This window comes from Mesocricetus auratus, unplaced genomic scaffold, assembly GCF_017639785.1.
Source record: "Mesocricetus auratus isolate SY011 unplaced genomic scaffold, BCM_Maur_2.0 Super-Scaffold_100013, whole genome shotgun sequence".
NCBI classification, from domain to species: domain Eukaryota; kingdom Metazoa; phylum Chordata; class Mammalia; order Rodentia; family Cricetidae; genus Mesocricetus; species Mesocricetus auratus.
This window is the reverse complement of record NW_024429196.1, coordinates 55,881,081-55,905,526: the sequence shown is the minus strand read 5'-3', so window position 1 is coordinate 55,905,526 and position 24,446 is coordinate 55,881,081. Positions and strand designations below refer to the sequence as shown.

The 24,446-nt window shown below is 38.5% G+C and overlaps 1 protein-coding gene across 10 annotated transcripts in view; it reads right to left on the bottom strand.

Moving 5' to 3' along the window:
* Positions 1-2,018: 2,018 nt before the first annotated feature.
* The window catches only part of Prpf4b (pre-mRNA processing factor 4B), a 33,013-nt gene continuing 10,585 nt past the window's right edge, over positions 2,019-24,446 (bottom strand). The window contains exons 4-19 of one of the 10 annotated variants that reach the window (XM_021225012.2): positions 21,989-22,144; positions 20,295-20,376; positions 18,617-18,827; positions 17,283-17,356; positions 15,475-15,565; positions 14,749-14,896; positions 13,623-13,760; positions 12,912-13,065; positions 9,089-9,203; positions 8,330-8,481; positions 7,738-7,824; positions 6,090-6,828; positions 5,543-5,588; positions 4,948-5,034; positions 4,126-4,171; positions 2,019-2,204 (exon numbers count right to left, since the gene is read on the bottom strand). In XM_021225012.2, coding sequence (XP_021080671.1) covers positions 6,625-6,828; positions 7,738-7,824; positions 8,330-8,481; positions 9,089-9,203; positions 12,912-13,065; positions 13,623-13,760; positions 14,749-14,896; positions 15,475-15,565; positions 17,283-17,356; positions 18,617-18,827; positions 20,295-20,376; positions 21,989-22,144 — 1,612 coding nt within the window. In that variant the 3' untranslated portion in view covers positions 2,019-2,204; positions 4,126-4,171; positions 4,948-5,034; positions 5,543-5,588; positions 6,090-6,624. Of the gene's footprint in view, positions 4,690-4,947; positions 6,829-7,737; positions 7,825-8,329; positions 8,482-9,088; positions 9,204-12,911; positions 13,066-13,622; positions 13,761-14,748; positions 14,897-15,474; positions 15,566-17,282; positions 17,357-18,616; positions 18,828-20,294; positions 20,377-21,988; positions 22,145-24,446 lie in introns of all 10 variants that reach the window. The other 9 variants (XM_021225006.2, XM_040755813.1, XM_040755810.1 and 6 more) reach the window with 9 other exon arrangements.

Sequence of the window (24,446 nt, the reverse complement as noted above, 5' to 3'; positions counted from 1 at the left end):
CTTGATGTCCTCAAGCCACAAGGGACACGAGAGCAGTTAACAGCCCAATAACCCTCTTGATGACACATTGGACATGGTCTGGGTGATTTATGAAGGTTCGGGTAGACACAGGCCCAGTGACCCTCCTAACCCCATTTGAAGCAGGGTCCTGAGGTCCTCAGGTTTTGGAAAGCAAAGGAGCCTGGGCAGTTGCTTGGACAACTAAGCCTGAAGCCACAAGAAGGGCTTTCTCATATCTTCATGGTACACCTTAAATAACACTGTCTATGGCATTAGGGGCTCCCTGTCTAGATGTTTAAGTTGGCCCTAAAAGCAAGAAAATAATGAAAGAAGTGGCACTTTAAGAGCAGGCTTAGAGACAGGCCAGGAGGCCATCGTCTGGACTTCACCTGCACGTGCCTGCTCCCAAATTAGCCTGCATTCCTTGGGTAGATTTTCGGTGAGAACCATATAGATGTCATGTAAAGTAAGGTTGTACAATTGGCTAATATGTTGGAATTCTTTAATAAGGGTGTAAGAATTAGCAGTATAGGACCCCAATCCTTTTCTATTTGAGTATTTGCTTAATAAATAGTGGACATGTACCCTGACCAACCACTCACCCCAGTGACTTCCTGAAAAGGGAGAACAGTGGCCAGGTTAGACCAAATAGGGGAGGTAAAGGGGGTCCCATGGCAAAATAGGAGAGAGTGGCAGTGAGATTAGGGTTAGTGGTAGGCTAACAGTAGGCAAGGAGGACTGATTTGGGTGGCCTGTCACTGAGACGGGAGAAAAGAACAAAGAGGATGGAGAGGAAGAGAAGGGACTGTGGGCAACGAGAGAGAGCCTGGGGAGCTTGTTAGTGTGACTGAAAATGGGAGGAATCATATGGTTTGGGCTTCCTAATTAGGAGTTGTCTGCTCCCCCCACCCCGCTGGTTGACTTATACCATGGTCACTTTTATCAAGGTGGGAAGGAGTAAAGTCACATGGCAAAACCCATCCTTTCCAACCATAGCAAAGATGGCTGGCAGTCATATGGCTGCCCCCATCCCGATGGGGGGGAGGGGCAGCTAAGATGACAGCAAACCACATGTGTTCTTTAAGATTACCTATGTGTAGATTTTTAATTATCAACCCTGGTGTTATGGATTTCAAGCTAATCCTTTTGTTAGGGATTTTACAGATTTTTAATCAAGCCCTGTATGCCTGCCACTTAGCTGACCCAGCTAAGATCAACAGTCACTCATTCTTCTGCAACTTCTGATCCCATTTTGCATGTGCTACATACTCACTTATTTGTCCCTTGTTTTTAAAAGCTGTAAACATTTCCTTAACTGAGTGGGTTGAGGGGTAAGAAAGGCCAATAGGTCTACCTTTCACACTGCAATGAGCCAAGGGATGAAACTCACAAATAGAAAACCAGAGAAGGAACATGAATACAACACTGTATTCTGTACCTAATGCTCCGAAAACATTTTGATGTTCGTAAAATCAATAGCCTATTTTTCAAGCCTACAATGTTTAAGTTACACATTCTCCTCCATGACTCTCCATCATTGTGACTCATGGGGCACATTTAAGTCTTCTTTGTATATATGGTCCATGTTTGTGCACACATATGAAGGTCAAAGTCTGATGCTGGGTGTCTTCCTATGTCACTCTCTACTTTATTTCTAAGGCAGCATCTGATTCTGTAAGACAGTCTGGACAGCAAGTGCAGAGTAGCCCTGGACTTGCCCTCCCAGCCCTGGGTTAGACACAAACCACAGCGCCCAGCTTCTATGTGAGTGCTGGGAATGTGAACCCAGGTCTTCATGCTTGCAAGGCAAACACTTTACTGACTGAGTCATTTCCCAAGGCTTCTCTTCTGAGAATTTGTTAGGTAAAGATTTCCACTTACTTTAATAAACAAGTCCCTAGTCATATTTGAGCAGAGGTTCTTTTCAAAACACATGTCACTAGAGAAAACAGGAGTTTAGAAATATCAGGTAAGAAACAGTGTCTATAAAAAAAAAAAAAAAACACCAGTAAGCAATATGGTAGCAAGAGGCACACTTTATTAAGCTTCCTATTAAGTTGTTGGGGATCATTTGCTGCTACAGTGCAAGTTACAACTCAAATGATATCAGGAACAATTAGGATACAAATCAAACATTTTCTGAGAGCAGCTTCTGTATCTTGATCACTAAATGGAATGGTTCTTCAGAAGAATAGTCCCTTACCCTATATATACAGAAGAAGAGAAAGTAAGGATGCCACAGTGGTATTTCTCAATGTAACCAACAAACAAAACACATTTTATAGTCAACTTTGTATATAGCATTGACATGTAAAAATTACAAATGAATTTGCAGTGAGCATTTGTAAAAGAACATTGCATTTAGGAGAATAAATTCATTTTGAATATGTCAAAAAAACCATTATAGAGTTCAACTGTTAACGGTGTCATAAGGAAATATACTACATAATCACATCTCACTATATAATCTCATCCCCAAAATAACACTCAATCCCTAAATGCTAAACCTGAATTTTAATACATGTAATTCCTTTGTTTCATTTCAGAGTCTATTTCTATGTATGCAGATAGAGTAGACTAGGAGAAATGCAAAGCTGGGGCCAAAGTGAGAATGCTGCATTTCACTAAATCTGCTACACACAATAAAATATGCACTTTCTATTCCAAAAATGTTCTGAGTACTTAGTGTCATTAGGAAAAAAGATGTAATTGCAATGGCAAGATATACATGACATCGTTATTTTAAACAAAATAGGTGAGAAAGTAGCCACTGGGAATGAGAGAACAGAATGCTGCTAATCAGGATTTCAGTGTAAATACAAATACTCGGAGTTGCTGTTTATAACAATATGCAGCTCCTGTTCAGAGCGGCAAACTCCCTCATTTCTGATAGTCCCTGAGAACAAAGTCTGCCAGGAGACCTCACATCTATAATGATGCTTCCTGACTGTCTTTCTCTCTTCTAACCTTGGATGATCACATGTCTGAGATCTTCAAGGTGTGTGCATACACTGTCCAGAATAAAGGTTTTAACATTAGAAGATCTTTGGATTAACTGCCCATGTGCATAATGATTACATGAATATCCATGTACCTTGGATTTATTTCCTAAAAAGAACAAAACTTGACTTTAATTTTTCTGTAAAGTATGAAAGCCTAACGTTCATGACAATTTTATGAGAAAACTATTCAGCTATTCAGAAACATGAACACAGGTTTGTTAAACAGGATCATTCGCCAAGTGACCTCAACCTAATAAAGGTCCTATACAACTCCCAACTTGCACCTCAGCAAAGTTACCACATCAAGTAGAAAGAAGTGTATACCCAATACAGTTAGAGTTCCTTTGGGAAAGGTAATAGTACAGTACTACCTTTCTCACCTCCCCCATGTGTGCTATCAATATTTTAAGTCTCTGGCATTAAAAAGCTGGTCACGAAGGATTAAGAGAAAGCACAGCTATTAAAAGGAGTCAAATAGCTTATTAAAATCTTAGACTACTCGTGCAATTTAGATACCTGCTTAAAACTAAAGAATAAAAAAAAAAAAAAAAAAAGAGGGTCTAATACAGACCAGGAAGGCCTTGAACTCCAACTCCAAACCCTTCTTCTTCTGCCTCCTCCACTGCCCCAGTACTGAGACTACAGGTGTGGCTACCACACCCTACATGCAGATTACTTTCCAATGTACACTAACTTGGCAGCTATGTTTTCTTTCTTTCTTTTTTTCCTTTTTTTTTCTTTTTTTGGTTTTACGAGACAGGGTTTCTCTGTATTGGGGGCTGTCAGTCCAGCCCGGCCTCGAACTCACAGAGATCCGCCTGCCTCTGCCTCCCGGGTGCTGGGATTAAAGGCGTGCGCCACCACCGCCCGGCAGCTATGTTTTCTTAGTGATCTTTAGGACCTGATTTTTAACAACCATGAAATGTGGGACTTTATGTGACTAAACCTGATTTTTATTTTAGAGGAAGGGTATAGCTGCAGCAAATGTGATCAAAATAAGCCCTTTCCAGATGAGCACAACTACTCTAAGTACCACAGCAACAAGACCTGAATTATAATGTTGAAACTAAAAATCAGACACACACTAAATGAGAAGTGAAAAGATCGTTTATGGGACAGAAACCTTGGCTCATGTCTTCTGGCTGTCATCATCTTCCACTTAGCCGCACCTAAAACACAAAGAACAAGTAACAAGCAACTTTGTTTTTTTTAAAGAGCAGGCAACAGCTTTGAAGGTATAAGATGAATTGTTTCTAGTGGAAATTAACTTATTAAGTAACTATAAAATGAAGTCATGAAAACCACCAGAAGCAAAGCATTAACTACTGAGTGAAAACAACTACAAAAGACTTGAATATGCAGCATACTAGCACCAAAATAAAGTAAATCATGGTGGGAAAAATCACTACTTATATCATTAAGGTGGTTGCTGCACCCGTGATGCCTTATTTAAAAGGCCTCACTCTACCTGCAGATGAAAATCACCTGGTATTTATTTTAGTTAAGTCTAACCATGAAGAGACGGGGTGTAGATTCATAGGTGGCTTATTATCTCATCTATCACCTTCCTGGCTGTGTAGTTCATTTCATGTCTTTATATGGAGCATAACCCACCAGGAGAATGCTGCTACTCTGATATTCCATTCTTGAATGCACCAAAATGTGCATGCTTGTTGTAATTAGGTGCCTGGGTGAATAAAAAAATCCCATTTACAATGTAAAAATAATATTTAACCCCCCAAAATTTTATCGTTCTCCATAATCTTCTGGAGATAAGCAGTAAATTTACCCACTCCCAAACAGAAAAGATTACATAGGACTTTGAAAATTCTCTTCTACCATATTAAAAATACAAATTCCTTTGTGTTGCAAAACCAAGCTGATTTACATGATTTTCTTTTAAATTGTTGCTAAATGTTTATCTACACATGCTGTCAGAAATAACCTTGTTAAGAAGGTGAAGCTGGTGTCTCAGCAAATCAGACCCCTTGGAGAAGGCGTCGAATGGCCTGTGCCCCGTTTTCCTTTTTCTCTTTCCGCACCATCAAAAGGAAAAGTGAGAAAATAGCAGAAACATTAGTTAAATCCTGAGTTATAACCCATAACCTACAGGAATAACCTCACTACACTGAAAGCTGACAAAATTTGCAGGACTTTTTATCTGGATGAAATAATTAAGATCCTAATTATTAAGAAAAATTTAAAAATCAGGCTAGACTAAGTTATATCTTTAGTAGGCAATAATTTCAGGAGAAAAACAAAGACTTTTTAACTATTTACAGTTTACCTGACTTACCAGCACTGAAGACAAAATCTTTTAAAAATGGCTACAAATGCCTTGTTCACAAAAGACTTTATTATCTAGTGATGCATACTGAGAACATACAGAAATCTGCACGGTCCACTTCCCATGCAATAGAACAATCTCCACTTTACAGTAAGTGAGTGTCAACTGTTTATGCAATAGACAACACTTTAAAGTCACATTTTAAAAGAAAAGCTTCATTTACAAAAGAAATAAAAGGTAAAGAAGCAATTACCGCTTTTAAAAAGCAGCTGCTTTGTTCAAGAGTGGAAGGTTTATGCCTGTATTGAAAGACAACATGATCACAAATAATGCAAACAATGAACAAATGAAAAACACTTTTACCATAAAGCAGTACACTTTCAAAATGACATACAAATAGTTAAAAATCTCATTATGTTGTCTATCTTTTAAATATGAGGACTTTCAGAAGTAGGCCTCAACATTTTAATTAGTAAATGAAAACTATGCAGTTTTTATGTCACTAAGAACTGTATTAACAAAATGTTTATAAAGTCTATAGCAAGTTGATTAAAAAAAAAAGTAAAGTTAATAAGAAACAGTACACTGAAGGCGCTCTATCCATCAAGCGCATTCGCTTCAAATTTTAAATGTGATGAACAGAACAGAAACTGTAACTATGCCACAGTCGCAATGCCAAAAATAAAACAAGATCAGTTATCACACATGCAGGAAATTCTGCCACAAAGCTATCCCTCATTTTCAATTATTCCAATAAAATAACATCTTAAAACACTGGTGATGTTGATGGTTTAGCTTACCTTCAGTGTACTGAATGTTGTACACAACCTGCTTTAAAAGAGGAGACATCCCTGCAGGCAGGCTCAAGAAGGAACAGACTCCCTTCGGCACTGACTACACCAAGGGCATGCTGCTGTGGCCTGCACACACACACCTAGGAAAACGTGAATATAAACAGCATTTATGCTGGCCATTGTATCTGAAGACCAAAATGAAGCCAAGTTTGCTAAAAACAAATCAACCACCCAGCACTGCTACTCATAACAGATGCTTTTGTCTTTTATGTGAACTGCAACCATATACATTAGCACTGTAATTTTGTGCAGTCTTAGCAATTAAAACATTTCTACAGTGAAATTTCACATAAGACACAAAACAGATTAACTAACATTTCTAAAAGAAATATCACCCTTGGTGTTAACTCAAATATATCATGCTTCCTCAAATTTGCTGCCGAAATATTTATAAGTTTATATACATTAATAATAAACTGCTGTGAAATTTCTTCAGTCTTTGTATTTAATTACTCAAACCCTTGGAGTTTCTTCATCTCGTTTAAATTTTTTCCTGGATGAATGCATGCTGCAGGGCCTGGTTGATGCTAATTCTCTTAGCTGGGTCCAACATTAGGATCTGGTCCAACAAGTCCTTTAGTTGGTGTACTTTTTTACGTTGATCTTCAGGAAGTCGCTGGCACCCAATCAAGTCAGCCAACAGGTCCTTAGTTGGATTAATGGTGCTCATGACAGTAACTTTCTCCTAAAAATAATTTTTACAATGCATAGCTCTAAATAGGTTACATGTATGTAAATGTAAATCAGACTTTGTCTATGAAAATATTGATATAAACAAGAACTTATGATTAATCATGGCTTTGATTAATATAGTTTTTTTTAATGTAGTTTCATCCTCCACAGCTTTTCAAAGAGCAATCAAGAAACTTAAATGGAAAAGACCCCCAATTAGCCACGAAAACGTAGTGAGTATCCGCTGCCTGAACTGTGCTTTCTCTAGTCTTATGCTTCAGTGGCAAGAGACAGTCTGAACCAGGTCAATACCAGGACACATTTCAGTGCTCTGACAAAGCAAGGGCTCGGGACTAGAGATCAAAAATCAGCAAATTATTACTTCATCCTGTAGGTTTTAGAAAGGCTGATATAGAATGTATTTCAGCAATGCTGGATAAGTGTGCTTAAGAGAGGAGGAAACTCAGGATATGATTTCATTCCTGGGAGTCTGTTGAGCAAAGGCACTGAGGTCTGCCGAAGCCCATGTGCTTCTCGGTCAAGAGTCAACTCACAGGGAGAAGGCAGAGTTCATGGAGAACTGGCTTGTAATTACAAAATTCAAAATATAGAAAATGTTCTCCAATAGCAATATAGAAGACACATGGGAAGTCAGACCAAGGAATCTAAGCTAGAGGTGGCAAAGGCCTACATATGGAAATGTCTTAAATCCCTTCACTGTTTTCATAGCCTGATGTGCTTTATTCAGGAATAGCATATTTTGTTGTCATTTTGAAATTAACCACAGCTCCACGCAGGACATGAATAATAAAGCATACAGTGTCAGGGATTTAGTGCAGTGGTAGATGTGAAACCCAATCTTAGTCCCCACACTGAAAAGACAAAATAGCAACAACCACAATGGCACTTAAGTCAGACTTACCCTCTCTGTTACTTTATCAACCTCTATGTACATGAAGTTCAGATTTTGGTCAAAATGTTGGTCTTTGAAAACACCTTTCCGAATCATCTACAAAATGGGGTGGGGAGAAGAAGCTTTAAAACTACTATAAAGCAGTCTGGCACAACACTACCAACTCTATGTAATTATTCACACAACATACTATTTAAGACTCTCCTTCTGGATCCCAGAAGCCCTTGTACCCAAAACCAAGAGTGCTAGCCAGTCTGCCATGCTTAGTTAGCTACCTTGTCTTACAATCAGCCCACTCCCTTACATGCTAACTAACTCATGTGCCACTCTTTTCATTACGTTCCTGTCTTTCATTCACTGTCTCACGGTTGCAATTCTTTCTCGTTAACGAAGGTGTCCTCCTCCTCCCATTACTGAAAAGGGAATTCCCTCTGATAGCTCTTGGCTGATCAGAACCATTAACTGAGACCCCAAAACAAGAAACGAGCTAAGGCATCACAACAGTCACCTACTCATGCCTCTGAGAGCTTTATTTTATAAGCTACAGTCTAGATGATAGTGTTGGGAGTCTCTTAAGTCTATTGGAAGGCATTTATCCTACCTTATTTGGCATCTTTCCTTTGAGATCCATGGCGAGCTTCAACATATGGTTATTAGTTTTGCCAGGAAATAAGATTTTTCCAGTATAGAGTTCATATAGGGTGCAACCTACAGACCACATGTCAATACCGTAGTCATAGCTTTTACCTATAACTAAAAACAAAATGGGGTTTTAATACATGAGGATAAGAACGAATGACTCCTTAACTTTGATTTCTAGTAATGGGGCACTAACTTAGCTTGGACTATAGCTACATCCATAATGTCTCAGTTTAGTTTCATGTTCTTTCCCACTAATTCTTAAGAGAAGAAACAAAAAACGCAAAACAAAAAATGCTAACACGTTTAAAAATGGGGTGGTGAGGAACTGGAAGGACAAGTGCAGATAGGTGCCTTCCTTCTCTTTCTCCTTCCACCTTTGCTGGAGGTGCTAGTCAACCTCAACCCAGGCAACAGGAAGAGAAAACCAAAGGTCCCACACAATCCATAAACGTGATAATCAGACCTTGAACAATCAAGAGCAGTCTTCTAAAGTCGAGGGTTTTCCACAACTGTTTTGCTACCCTTGCTCGACATGATCAAGACTCCTGTCACAACTACCTTCATTCCACCTGAGGAGGATGAACTTGCTATGGTTCCCTTCCTCATGAATGAACTGGTGCAGCTGCTGAAGTGCGATGGAAAACGGTGCTTAGACATTACACATGCTGCTTCCACCACAGAGGACGGCCCAGGTACAGGAACACTCTAAGAAACTTACTGATCTCCGGAGCACGGTAAAATCTACTGACAAGATAAGGCGTTATGTCATTATCTGCAACATGTGAAGCCGATCCAAAATCGCAAAGCTTTAAAATTGTCTTTGATTCATTAACCTGCAAAACATTTTTCAAGGAAGTTCAATTCATGCCAGGAATAATAATGCAAAGTAAAATAGTCTTTAAAAATTTGTATTACTCTTAGTACTGAGAACAAAAATCACTAGTTTAAAAAAATTCCTTTTCTATTATGCAAATTCATAATTATGAGCCACCATATGGTTGCTGGTAATTGAACTCAGGACCTCTGGAAAAGCAGTGAGTGCTCTTAACCTCTGAGCCATCTCTCCAGCATCAAGTTCCTAATTATGAAAAGGTGCTTTTAAGAATTCTATCACAACTAATGAGACTTTTTTTAAAGAAAACATGGTACATTTTATTTTACTTAATGGTATTTAGGATGGAGTCGGGCAATGAGATAAAAAAAATCTCACTTCATGAGGCAAAGCATTTCTAAGCTTCCCTTGAAAACCTAAAGTCAAGTTACTCTCTAAGAATGTTTATTAACAGAGAAAAATTTGACTAAGTCAACCACCAGCTGCCAGACAATTGCAATGGCAGTGAAAAGAGGATGATACACTCAACACTAAAATGATTGATTCTTCATCTGGCTACCTGGTTTACATCATCTTAAAATGCTATCACTTTTAAGTCTGAAAAGTACCAAACCCCAAACGTATCTGACAAAACTGCTAAACAAGAACTCTGCATTAGACATCTGTTATTGTCTCCTTAGTAATACTTCCACATACACAGTAACAGTGACATCTGCTGAGAAAGGCTGGAGCTGCTCCCATGACTTTGCCACTCATGGTCAGAAGCATGTGCCGGATTAACAAGTGACGATATCAAACTCCAGAGTCCCTTCCCCCCTTCAAAAGAGACACATACACATTCTGAGTTGGGACTTGAACTTGGCCTACTATTCCCATCCCCATGACAATTTATAATTTAACTGCTCTAGTACTCTTGGCAGGAAGGGGAGTTATCAAAGAATTAGTGCAACAGACTGGACTATCACTGGGACCACAGAATCGTGCTATAATAGTTTCTTCCCCAGAACCCAAGACAGAGTCTCTCTATGCAGCTCAGGATGGCCTGGAACTCACTCGTGTAGACCAGGTTGGTCTTCAATTCAAAGTCTGACTGCCTCTGCCTCTAAGTGCTGAGATTAAAGGTGTGAGCTACTAAAACTAGCCAAATACAAATAATTCTAAAGTATAACACAATATAAACACCAATTTTCTTTACTTTGGAGATCAGCAGAAAGTTATCTTAAAATGGTAAACACTTTTTTTTTATTTAAAAACAAAACAAAAGACCCAGCTACTGAGAAAGTTGTAACACCCAGAAAACACATGGAACTTTTTATTTAAAAACAAAACAAAATAGAAGACCCAGCTACTGAAAAAGTTGTAACACCCAGAAAACACATGGAACCATGTACCCGGGGAACTTCTGGGCTGGCTACAAAGCATTCCATGGTATCAGGACATCTACACTCACTTAGACAGTGAGGTTGCTACCTGGTGCTGGGAACAGCACAGAGCCCACATGTAGGCTAAGCATATGCCACTGTACCACCCCCTTCGGCACTGCCCCCTTTACTTTGCTATGCAACTTGTATTCCCTACCAGGGATGCTGCACATCAATCACACTGTGGCTAAAAGCACTGGATTGCCAGGAATGAAATCAGTTCTACGTGTTCTCTCAGAATTATTTTTCTTTTCAAGAAGGGATATTTAGTTCCCAAAATTAATGTGAAAATCTAAACTAACATTAAAAGGAAATGGACTTGCTAAAAAACAAAAAGCTAAGGTACTGCCAAACATCTTAACTGCAGGTGTTTGACATGTATGCCGTATTTCACAATTTTAAAAAGGTCAATATGAAGTAAAAAAATATAAAGTTGGCTACTTGATTTTTTAATCCATTTACAATATATCTACCATTTCACTAACTTCTCAGCAATTCCTCCCATTATAATAGACACATAATATGATACAATGAAACACAAACCAAGTATTAAGATAGAATGTGCATCATTATTAATGTAACAGACAGTGAGGAATTATTTTAAAATAGATGGTATACGTATGCCTCAGTGGGTAAAATGCTGACTTTACAAGTAAGAGGACCAGAGTTCAGACCCCAAGCACACATACAATATGAGAGTGGTGGTGAGCATTCACATTGTCAGCACTAGGACGGTGGACACAGGACATTCCCATTGGCTAACCTAGCTAATGGATAAGCTACAGATTTAGTGAGAGACTCCGTCTCCAAAAAAAAAAAAAAAAAAAGATGGAGAACAATAGAGGAAAGACATTCTATTCTGACCTTTGGCCTCTACATGCTCAGACAAGGGCACAGGTATCTTTATGCACACGTGTACATATTCATACACCACATACATATAATCACACAAAATATTTGTGAACTAAAAAGAGCTTCGAGGGCCATTAAACTTTATGAAATCCAGTTTTGGGGTATGGTACTGGAGAGCGAACTCAGGGTCTCATGCAAGCTGGGCAAGCACTCTACCCTACCTCTTAGCTACAACATCTCTGCCTAATCACAATCTCTTTAAGAAGCTACTTTGTCACATCTCAAACATGGATCCCAGTAAAGAAAATGTTATATATGTGACTTTTCCTGAGACATTATTCTAGAAGTGATTTTTAAAAAGTAATAAAAAACAAAAACAAAACAAAATAACAATGAAAACCTGGGGGTGCTAAGACTAGAGAGACAGTCCAATTGCTAAGAGCACTGACTTGTCCTTTCAGGAGCCGATGGGGGGGTGCTTGACTCCTAAAATCTACATGTCGGCCCACAACTGTCTATAATGTTAGTCCCCCAAAGGATCTGACACTTTATTCTGCCCTCTGTGAGCACAGAGTACATGCATGTACATACATACAGGCAAAACAAAAAGAAACATATGTTGTAAAACACATCACTGGCAGATAATCAAGCAATTCACCAAGTTGTGACTGTGCTTCAAACTATGATTACTACAGAAAGGTGAAGAAAGGAATCAACAAGGGAGAGGGATGCTTGTGCATTAGTGCTGCCACCCTGGCAATGTGTCTCCAAATTTCAAAAACATCAAACACACTGTGAAATCTGGTTACACTACAGCAGAAATCACTTAATAAGAGATGTCATGACTTCAAAGGCAGGCCTTTCAACACTGATACCTAGCTGGAGCTGAGCCTTACTGCTTGGGTTCCCAGAAGCCAGTTTCAATGGCAATAAAAAATAAAAGGCAGGAGACAAGTGTGGTAGGATGCGCTTGTAATCTCAGCATGAGATTTGGGGATCTGGGGGAAAAATAGTAAGTTTGAGATTGTATCTCAAAATATCAAACAAAACTAAACAGGCACCTTTTAAATTGAACTTCAAATAGCATTTCTTTAGTGTTCACAAGATCAGAGTACACTTCAACACAGTAATACTGCACAGCCTTCTTTAGCTATTAATGGAAATTATTACCACCATTCTTGGGATCACTGCATATTATAATTCCATCAATCAAATTTTTAAAAAGGGACAACACATTTCCTCCTCCCTCATACTTTTTATGAAATTCATACCTCAATTTCAAATGAAGATAAAATTTAGCAAAGTCAGTCATAATGGGATATTAGTATGCAGAATTATACGTTTTAAATGTTACTTTGAAGTAACAATAACCCTATTATTAGTTAGTAGGAAGAGATATGGACATACACACAAGATGACCTAGTTGCTTGACTTACCAGAATATTGTCTGGTTTGATATCTGCATGCAGGATGTTGCATCTTTTAAGGAGTTTCAATGCCAGGAACAATTGCTGACTGTATGATCTTACAGCCTTAATATGAAGACCAACATCCTTGCCATATTTCTTTAATACCTCTCGCAAATTCATACTTTAAGAAAACAAAAGAAAATGGGGTCAAAAATCAAATACAAAAAAAAAAAACCAATTTTAAGCATAAAGTAAAATCAAGTGAAAAATACAATTTATATAATTGTTTGAGAATTCTTAACCCTAATGCTTGATAAATATTTGGCACTGAGGTGGGAGAATAACAATATCCATAATACAGCTTTCAAATAAAGCTCAACTTTCAAAATAAACCAAGTAAGAGCTACTACACAGTAACTCCTACTTTACTTGAGAAAGGCCTCCCCTTGAAAATATAACTCAGAAGCCCTATTGCTGAAGGTAAAACTGGTATCTCTCCCCCCACTCCTAGTTCCATGCATCATAGACTGCTGACTTGGAGGGTACCTGAGGTTACTTACTGTCTGCCACAAAATACAGAAGTCACTTCATGTTTTACACATTGATAGTTTCAAGAAAATACAGTTAACAAAAAGAACCAGCAGGGAAAACCCTAAGCACTTCCCCAAATCTCCCCAGCATTTACCCAGAATGAGGTTGGTATAAGAGCGCTTGACTGCTTGGGTTTTGACACTTTACCTGAGAGGCTCAAATACAAGACAGAGGTGTTGCTTATGGTAAAAGTGTCTGAAGAGGCGCAAGCAATGAAACTTGTCATCAGGATCAGCATCATTAAGTTTTTTCAAGAACTCCAGTTCTTTTAAACCAGTCTTTTGCCTGCAATGAAAAAGAAAATTAGGATACAAGAATTTAGGAGTAACATCTGTAGACACAGCCTGATAAGCCATTGGTAACACACGTAAGTACATAAGTGTTACTTTTAACTTACTAAATTGCTTAAATCTTGGGACTGGAGTGATGCTCAGTGATTAAGAGCACTGGCTGTTCTTCCAGAGGACCCGGGTTCAACTGCCAGCACCCACATGGTAGCTCACAACTGTCTGCAATCCAGCTCAAAGTGAGTTAACACCCTCATGCAAATATAAATGCAGGCAAAACACCAATGCATATAAAATCAAAATTTTAAAAATTTAATCTCAAAATATCTTGGTAGAATTATTATTTTGGTTCTTTTAAGACTGTAATTGTTGAGCATGTCTTCTTAAGTATAATTTTGCTAGTGAAAATCTTGACTATAAATTGTCATAAGGTACATCTTAAGAATGACTACAGAATGACTACAGTACAGGTCAGACCTTCCCAAACAAATGTTATCTTTCTAAACTTAGGACAATTAAAGACTTCAACAAAAATCTTCAAGACTTCTAACATTTGAAGGCCAGTGAAAAGCTGACTCTACTACCAGTTCAGTGTGTGGTACAGATTTAAATATATGGGTATGGCAGTTACTTATGCTTATTAAAGAAAATAGCAAGAGATGAAGGACACAAATAATTCCTGTCAGTAGCTAATCAATCTGCTTTGATTTGCTGGCCGACATATGCTCAACAATCAATATAGTTTCACTTCTTCCTCCTACATTAAGTTGTCACAGAGATGGCATTAGGAGAGGGAGAAGGAGATCTAAAGACATACTGGTGCAGAGTAGGTTCTGAAATGAGTTCAGCACAATAATCCATGGTTCTACAACTCCCATGTAAAACATGGCTGTGAGTAAAGTCTACAGTCAGAAATCTCTTCTAAAAATTTTATTTAACTAAAGTTCATGTATTTTGTTGTTGTTGTTTTAGGTTCAGTTACTTACATGAGTTCATTGTTTCTGATGATCTTTACAGCCACTTCTTGATTGGCTCTTGCATTATCTCTGGCACGTACAACATTGCTGAACACACCTTGCCCAGTGTAGCCGTACACATTATAACGCTTATCTAGGACTTCCCCAATGTTCACACCTAAAACCGAATTTAAAAAAATAAGTCTTATTATAAAACCAAAATCAAGAAGTAGTTAACACACTGAAGGTTTTTTAAAAATTGGATCAAATCTCCACTGCTTCCGATACACAATGGAAAAACCAGTCACTGCCTCTGTTGTCCATTTATACAGAAAGTGAAAGCTACATGCTTATTTCAGACAACTTGAAGAGTTCTCGTGGTCCTATCAACTGCTGGCAACTTCATAAATGTGCTCAATGAAGTGTCTTTGGCTGTAGCACCACATGACAAATACTGTATGACTAGCACCTGAGTTCCTCTGTATGTTCTTCTCCTGACTTACAATGTAAAGATAGTCAAGTGTTAAACCCTCTCCTCTAGAGGATTCACTCATGGCTAAAAATATCTACACACAAATTTAAGCTTGCTTTAATTAATATGCAATGCTTCTGGGAATATAACAAAAGTTCTTATGCCATGACTGGTTGTGTCACACTTTTCTACTCAAGAGTTCAACAATGTGTGATTACACTGAGCAGTATGTGTTTATGAAATCGCACAATGAATTGTAAAGCTGATGAGGAATGCAAACTTACGGTAATAGCCTTCTGCATCTGTCCAATTATCTCTGAGGTTGGGATTCTCTTTGAAATCTTTCCCAATGCCAGCAGCCCGGAGACGAGCACTCTGAAATGAGGGATTCACATAAATGGTTATCAGGCAAATGTAAACTTCCTTAATAATGAAAATGGCAAAACTGACCATTTTATTAGATTCATTGATGGTTACTATTGCTTATATAAATTTTAGGTAGCCAAAGTATAATTACCAAAATGCCATATATTTTTTTAATAACAGGATTTCCAAAAGCTTTGGGGTATGATTAGGGCACTAAAAATGAAAATGAAAATCAGATCTGGTTTCCTTTAGCTGGTAAGACAGACTGGAGAAACCCCTATATACTTAATTCCATTAACTACCACAGTGTCCAACATTACCTACCGATTTCCATTTCTTTCTCTGCCTCCCTGTCCATGGAGACATTTGTACCCTTACCACACAGGCATGAAATGTAGTAATATTCACTGGCTGTACTAGGTTGAGCCTGTGTGGAAAATTAAAAATAACAACATCTATCTAGTATTTGTGAAGAACCCTATTCTATATTATTCTCTATAATACCAAGAAGGTCCTGCAATTAATGCTATGGTTTGGTTATTAAACACCCCCCACCCACACTCCCAAGTCTTTATGACAAAGGCTTTGGCTTCCCAGACTGGCACTACTGGAAGGCAGTGAAATTTTTTAAAGAGTTGACACCTAGTAGAAGTTCAAAGAAAAATTTGAGACCCAAAATCCTTCTCATTTTCTCCCCCTTTGTGACCATTTAGATGAGCAGTGTTACTTCCACCTGCTCCTGACATGATGTGCCCACTCATGGACCCAAAGCAGCAAGACTAACTGATTATAGACTAGAACCCAAATCAATCTTTTCTCTTTATAAATGAATTGTCCAGGTGTTTCATTAGAGTTAACAGAAAGGGAACAGAAGCATCACCTAGGTAAATGATGGGTGCTGATACTTCACTGGGGACAATATTCATTTCATCTTCTCTTAACTTATCTTCTAGTGTGCTTGTTGTGCTGTGGTCCATGTGATACATTACAGACTACTTAAGCCAATCATGTCTTCAGGGTCTCATATGCTGTTTATTGTCTCATTTTGATTTTTCTATAACATTTATCTTCTCTATTTCTTCTTACTAAGGCTTTGTATTTCTTTTATTTTTGGTTGTGAGCCTAGCCTTTAACGGCTGAGATATCCCTCCAGTCCAAGGCCTTGTATTTCTTAGAACCCTTGAAATACAAACTGAAAATGGTCCAAACTTTCAGGTCTATTTGTAGTAAAGAGTTTCAGTAAAAGGCACTGCTTAACATTAGAGGAAAACAAGAACAAAAACCCACAACAACAACAAACCAAACAAACAAAACAACCCCAACTAGTGACTAATGTCACTTAACCAACCCCGCATGGTATCTAACACATACATGTATTCCTGTTTATGTGATGAGGTGGGGTAAGTGTACACACACACACACACACACACACACACACACACACACACACACATATACACACACCAACCACATTTAGGCCTCTGGATAGGTGTGCAACTTTGGTAAAGTTCTCCAGTTCTGTCATACATCTTTTAAAAACTGACAAAGTTTTGGCCTCAGGGAGGAACAAAGCTAGTACATTTCAGTTCTGAGATGCTATTCACACAGCCTGTTCAGATGCTAATACTTCCTATGCTGTTAATGTGGACCTTATTTCTCTTTTTAACTGTTCATATGTACTAGTTAAACAAACCTTTTCCTAAGTCACTGACTTAAAATTACTCACATCAAAATAAGCAGCAAACATATCATCAGATTCTGTAAACATATCAGGCGCCAAAAGCTTCTTCTGAGATGAACCTTAAATGAAATATGCATTAATACTTGAGAAATAAAAACAGAAATTAAAATCTGAGTCCACAAAAAATCATTAGTATTAATCAAACTTCTTTTCCTTCTTTCACATTGACTTTCAACCAATAATTCAATTAAGAAGCAGCTTGTTACACTTGGTATAAAAATCCACTGCTACAAGTACACACCAGAAAGACTAACATCAACTTTTGCCACTGCCAATTTAAATAAATAAGTTAACAGCTACTACATGATGATTTGGGGTTAAACTGGAGTTATCCTTAAAATTTTCTTATTTAAATACCTCAAAGGCTTAACCTCCTCCTTTGGACAGAAACAGATCAGCATCCATCAGTTTATAATTTGCCCCTAAAATATCTAATAATTTAGAAAGCTATATAAGAAATAAGAAATACAATAGTTTTACACCCAACTCATAGTAAGGGAAACCTAAATAAAAACTACCATTAGGTACAAGTGCTTATGAAGGACAGTGGGTAAAATTTCAGAAGAAAATACTATATTAATAAGACCTTGGCTAAATAAATACCCAGATGTGGTTTATGGGATGGTAAGTGGATGGTAAGTTCACATAACTTGCAAGCTGCAAGAGAATTTAACAACATACAGCAAGAACGCACTCAAATAATCTACTCCTGATCCAGTAATCACACTTCTTACATTAAAGTAATACTAGAGAAATGAAAACAGAAACGAAAACCAAGTCAACAGAAAAACAAGTAGTATTAACCAAACTTCTTTTACTTCCAGCGCACTGGCTTTCCAAGAAACTATTCCAAAACTCTGTGGTTTAGCACTGAAAAGAACCTGATGTACAGTTAATGCTACTAAGTTGGTACACATCTGTCAGATGGCTGAATAAAATAGACATCCTGGACAAGAAAAGAGAATCAGGAGTCCTTGTCATGCCAGCACCACAGCTGCATGCACTGGGGAGACAGACAGGTGGGCTCCTTGGCCAGCCAGGCTGGTCTACTCAGCAAGTTCCCAGCCAGTGAAGGTTCATGTCTCAAGAAAGGTGAATGGGGCCTGAGAAATAAAATCTGGGGTGGTCCTCTGGCCTGCACATGCAACCCCTACCATATATACACAAAATAAGCTAAAAAGCATATTGTAGAGCATTACTTAAGCAGAGCATTACTTAAGCACAATAATCCTACTCCCTTTTATTTTCCCTCATATCTAATCATTTAAGGTTATACAGCTTAAACTGCAGAGAAAGGTATCATTAAGACTCTAACTCACCATTATTCTGTTCAACTGTCATTAGGTTATGCTTGGCTTTTACTGAGGCCTCAAACGTGTCAACATTCTCCCGCTCATATTCTTTTACATCAGCAGCCACCCGCTCCAAGATGTCATCTGGAGAAGGCGAACGTGATCTCGTACTGCTCTGGGGGCTGCTCGGCTCCGATGGCACGGATATGTTGCTATCTTCAGCAAGATATTTATATTTCTGTAATAACAATAGACACATAAGCTTCATTAAGACCAATTATCTAACTATATTACTTCCAACAAGCTGTTGCATTAAGACACTGGGAGTCACGCAAATATAAAACAACAAAGGCATCCACACCTGGCTTTCATCAGTTGCACAATCCCTACAAAATTCCAAATTTTACAAACTCTGAAAAGTATTTGTGTTTGGTGTACATTCACCAGGTGGTAAAACCTGATCATATGAAATTCTATTTATCATTGTTCTTTATCCTCTGGTATAACTACGCATGTAACTCATTTTAGAAATACTAATGTCTTGGTTACAGGATCTGTTTAAGTCCCTCAGAGGGTTCTAAGTGATATGCACAAATGTACACTATGCTACTGTTTTAACATTCAAAAATGTCTAAGTTTTGAAGCCCATCTGGCAAGAGTTGCAGTTAAGGGGTTGTGAATTGGGCTAAGAACAAAACAGATTCAACCAAGTTTTCAAGGGTATAAGCTTACTACTTTACTAGAGTGCCACTAAAAACCTTACAGGTCTGCCCTGCTTCCTCTGCAGTTAAGACCCTTTCCTTGGCTTCATGCCTCACCATTTGCTACATGTGGGTAGGTGAGCTGCCCTTATCTTTGTCCTTTGAGAAGGCACTTTATGAGGATTGTTGTCCCTAACTGTTCCAGTGGCTATACCAGGCTTTCGTCTCAGAATAGTCAAGGACATGTGGCTTATCTTTCAAAGTGCCAAAGTCTATGAAAGACTTTTTAAAAATTATTTATTTTATGCGTATTGGTGTTTGTTTTACTTGCATGTATGCCTGTGTGAGAGTGTCAGGTCCCCTGGAAATGACAGTTGTGAGCTGCCATGTGAGTACTGCGAATAGAACCTGGGTCCTTTGGAAGAACAGTCAGTGCTCTTAACCACTGAGCCATCTTTCCAGCCCCACTTCATGACTTTTGAGATCTGTGTAGAATACTTTTCTTATCCAACTTTCACAAAAAAAAAAAAACAAAAACAATTATGGGCTGGAAATCAAATTCAATCTCCAAACCAAACCCACACATGGAGAGAACCAACTCCTTCCAAAGTATCCACATCATCATACTCATGTCATGATTCGTGTACACACACACACACACACAACACACACACACATCAAAGCAAGATTGCAATTATAAACCTTGCCATTATCTTGTTAGACACTAAAGTGCTTTTTGTATAATAATATATCATTGATTTGGCAAAATGAACTTACCATTTATCCTACACTATAAGAATTTTCATGTTTGTTAAAAAAGAATACTTTAAATTCTCATATTTTATAAGAAGTTTACAATTCTATGTAAAACAAAGAGCAACATGACTGCAAGTCTCACAAACGTGTAAGCTCTTCTAGTGCCATGGTTACTGCCACTACTCCCCTTCTTTGCTCCACTGAAAACCTTTCTTCTGAGTACCAAACACTACAGGAACATCCCATACCTGCACAATCGCCTGCCTCTGTATCCTCCTCTGTTCTATCAGAGCTTCTTCATCCTCTTCCTCTACATCAAAATCTTCAAGGCTTTAAAAAAAAGATTTTCATACAATTTTTTTGCAGATTCCAAAACCATTAACTTGCACATTTTAAAATCAAAGTTAGAGCCACAGTCTATTCATCACTGCCGATCTGTCTCTCAGCACCTGATGGAAGCCTAGCAAGCTTTACCCTCACCTTGTTCATGGCACCAACACTAGAAATGAGAGATCTCTACATAAGCTTAGAGAAGGGTTTTTTTCCTGATCTGATCTGAGTTTTCTCATCTCTAAATAAAAGCTGGAGCAGGTAGGCTGTTATTTTTTTCTGGATCACAGAAAGCTCGAGGAAGTTTCTGGTCTATTTCCAAAATTTCAAAAATGCAAGGAGTCTGTGGTGCCCCCTGCAAATCCAGCAGAAACCAACATGAAAAACAAAAAAGTATACATCTGCTGGGTGATGGTGGCACATGCCTTTAATCTCGGAAGTGGCAGACAGATCTCTGAGTTCAAGGCCATCCTGGTCTACAAGGTGAAGTTTCAGGATAGCCAGGAGTATACAGAGAAACTCTGTCTCAAAAAACCAAAAACAAATAAATAAATAAGTAAATAAAAGTAGTATACATGCAAACACTTGACTCTTCATCAGAAAAGCGAGGCTCAATGCCCAACACTATTTCAACTGTTCACCCATATGCTCTTCAAGGGCCTCCCCAATCTTTATCACCGCCTCAGCGCAGTGCTGTCCTTTTAATTCTTAGTGTCTGCTGAGCAGTTTGTGACCCTAAAAAGTACACTGTAACTATGTCAGGCTCTATGCAGAACTCTCTTTCCAAATCCTCAGTCAGAGAACCAATTGGGACTTCTTAACCCAAGCACTACTGACTTGGGGGAAATGGTTAGTTTTGTGAGATGGAATTAGCCTGTGTATTGCAGGATCTACTATCTCTGGCCTTCTTTTTTTTTTTTTTTTTTTTTTTTTTTTCGAGACAGGGTTTCTCTGTGGCTTTGGAGGCTGTCCTGGAACTCACTCTGTAAACCAGGCTGGCCTCGAACACACAGAGATCCGCCTGCCTCTGCCTCCCAAGTGCTGGGATTAAAGGCGTGAGCCACCAACGCCCGGTTTATCTCTGGCCTTCTAACACCAGGTACAACCAAATGTTTCCAGACAGGAACAAATGTCTCCAAGGACACAGGAAGTACTATTGAGAAATACTCACTAAATTAGCTTTGATTTGGAGACAGTGTATTTAGAAACTCGCATTTTAAAACATTTTTAATACTTGAGAAAATTTAGTCATTCAAGTGTTTATCGTATTGTAACAGACACACTATCAACTAGTCCAAGTGAAAAGCAAACATGTAACATAAACTGAAAAGTCTAAATTTGTACAGACCCCTAAACTGGTCTGTTCTTTCTAATAAAAACAAAAGGAAGACTCAATAAAATGATGGCCCGATATGCAATTCAAGTCTAGACAAAACAGACCCCCTAAAATCAGAAGTGTTACCCTATGCCATAAGCCTACCTAATAACCACAGATGGTTAGCTTCTGCATGAAATTACGGATTCACTTATGTCATTTAGGTAGAAACTACAGATCACCAGCACATCAATTTTCCTATACTAGAACATGAAATGGGCATGGTTCCATTCTTACTTATCATCAGATGAAGACTCTTGCTCAACTTTCATTCCTTCAGAGAGGCTTCCTTTAAATTTGTCTTCCTTTACTTTGCTTCTGCTCCGCCTCCTATGGCCACCCCTTGATCGAGACCTTCTTCTCAAGCGTGACCTGCTCCTTCGACTCCTATCTCTATTTGAAGGAGAAAAAAGGGACAAGTTGTTAATGTATCAATTAAAGAAGGACTTTGAACTCTATACTCAATTGTAGTGTGAGCCCATTTGTCTCCAAAAGCTAGTCTATTAAAGAAAGGTGCACAGGCATGGTGGCACACCATAACCCCAGCACTAGGGAAGAGTCTGTGAGGACTAGGAATTGCAAGACACAGAGTCATTAAAAATTTGGTTTTAAAGATTTGTGTTTGTGAGGGCCTATGTGTGTGTGTGTGTGTGTGTGTGTGTGTGTGTGTGTGTACAACTGCTACCCACAGAGGCCTAAAAGGGCATTTGGTCTCCTGGAACTAGAGTTACAGACAACAGTGAGTCACCACGTGGGTGTTGGGAACCAAATCCAGGTCATCTGCTAGAGCAGCAAGTGTTCTTGAGGAATCTCTCTAATCCCTCACTTAAATATTTAAACAATTAAAATATAGTTAATACTTGTCAGATTAATTTTTTCCTCATAAATATGGAATTAAACTCAACAGAAACAAATACTTGTGCTTCTTGTTTCTTTGGTTGTTCTCTGGAGAGTGTGCTAGTCAAGCACTCTACTACTGAGCTACACTACCAGTACTCTCACAGCAAAGTTGTGACTCATGGGCTATTGTTCTCTACTGGATGTATGGATATATTATCTTGTATGTAGATAAGTGTGTGAAGGTATAAGAATGCAGAGACTGAAGCAGGATGTCTTTCTCTATTGTCCTCCATTTTACTTTCTAGAGACAGGGTCTCACAATGACCTAGAAACTTGACTTTTTAGCTAAAGTGTCCAGTGCTCGGCACCCTCCCGACTCTCCCCCAAATGCCAGTCATCGGCACAGGTGGCCATGCTCAGCTTTTTATCTGAGTGCCGGGGGATGTGAACTCAGGTATTCATGCTGTATCCACTGAGCCGTCTCTCCAGCTACACACTTATTAATACAGTAAAAATGGCATTCTTTTTGGTCTCAATCACACTTGTTCTCTAAGCTGTTTATGCCAGCTATGCTTATTTTAAACTGTATTGCTAATTATGTCAACTTCAAAAGTAAGAGTTTTCTGTGAAACCTAAGTTGAAACTCCAAGGACAGAACACACAGATGGTTGCTAGAGTCAAAGGAGATGCTGATTACCAAGAGGTAAAATCATCTTTTCCTAGACTGTGGTGACTAAATGTGCCTGTCACAACTTGTAACTTTACACACACCAAAAAGGGTGTATCACTTTATGAAGTCTTAAAAACTATTTACACTGGCATGTGTGCATGTCGAACAAGCATATGGATGGAGGTCAGAAAACAACTCTCAAGAGCTGTTTCTCAGTTGACATGCTCCAGTATCTGGGGATTAACTTAGGCTTTGTGCAAGCCTACCCTCTACCCCATTGGCCTAGTTATGTTTCAAGAAAACCAACTTAAAGGCTCACTACTACTCATTAGGTACAGGAAAGACAAACATGCATAAGTCTAATGTGAGCCTAAGGCTTTCTTTTGAAATATTAATCTATTTTTTTATAATGGAGTGGTAAGGTTGTGATCCACCATGTGGGTCATGTGGGTGCTAGGAACCAAATCCAAGTCTTCTGCAAAAGTATCGAGGGCTCTTACCAATGAACCATCTCTCCAGTCCAGCTCACTGTACTTACAGAGGACCTAGGTTCAGTTCTCAGCACCCACATCAGGAAGCCCACAACTTGCCATAATTTAATTGCCTGTAACTCCAGTCCCAAGAGATCCAATGCCCTATGGCCATCTAGGACACCTGCACACATGAAAAGATGACACTACAAACAGAAAATGGACCCACAACTGAGAAGATAAGAGAGCTGCCAGAGAGGATGGCAGCAGGAATGCCACCTGCCCTAGTCTGCTCAGGAAGGAGATCACAGCAATTATACACATTGACAGCTCAGAACCTAGGCAAAAGCAAAAACCTCATATGAACAGAAGCACTTTGACCATGTATTTTCATTTCTAGGAATATAGCTTAAAAAAGTCAATCATCAGAAACATGTAAGCCTTTGGTGTATAATCTTTCTAAACTATATTCAAACAACATTAAAAATCTGACAAAAAATGTTCATTCATGCATAAGTTCAGGTTAATGTATGCATGGATTTCAAGTCTTTTTGATTAGCCTATAAATAATGCATTTTATATAAAATGGTTTCTAATAGTGAGTTGAGATGTTTTAAGTCAGAAAATCCTAATCAGAAACCAAGTTATTCATACAAACTTTTTTTTAAGGTCTTGCTAGTTTAAAAAAAATCCTTATCAGCTGGGCAGTGGTGGC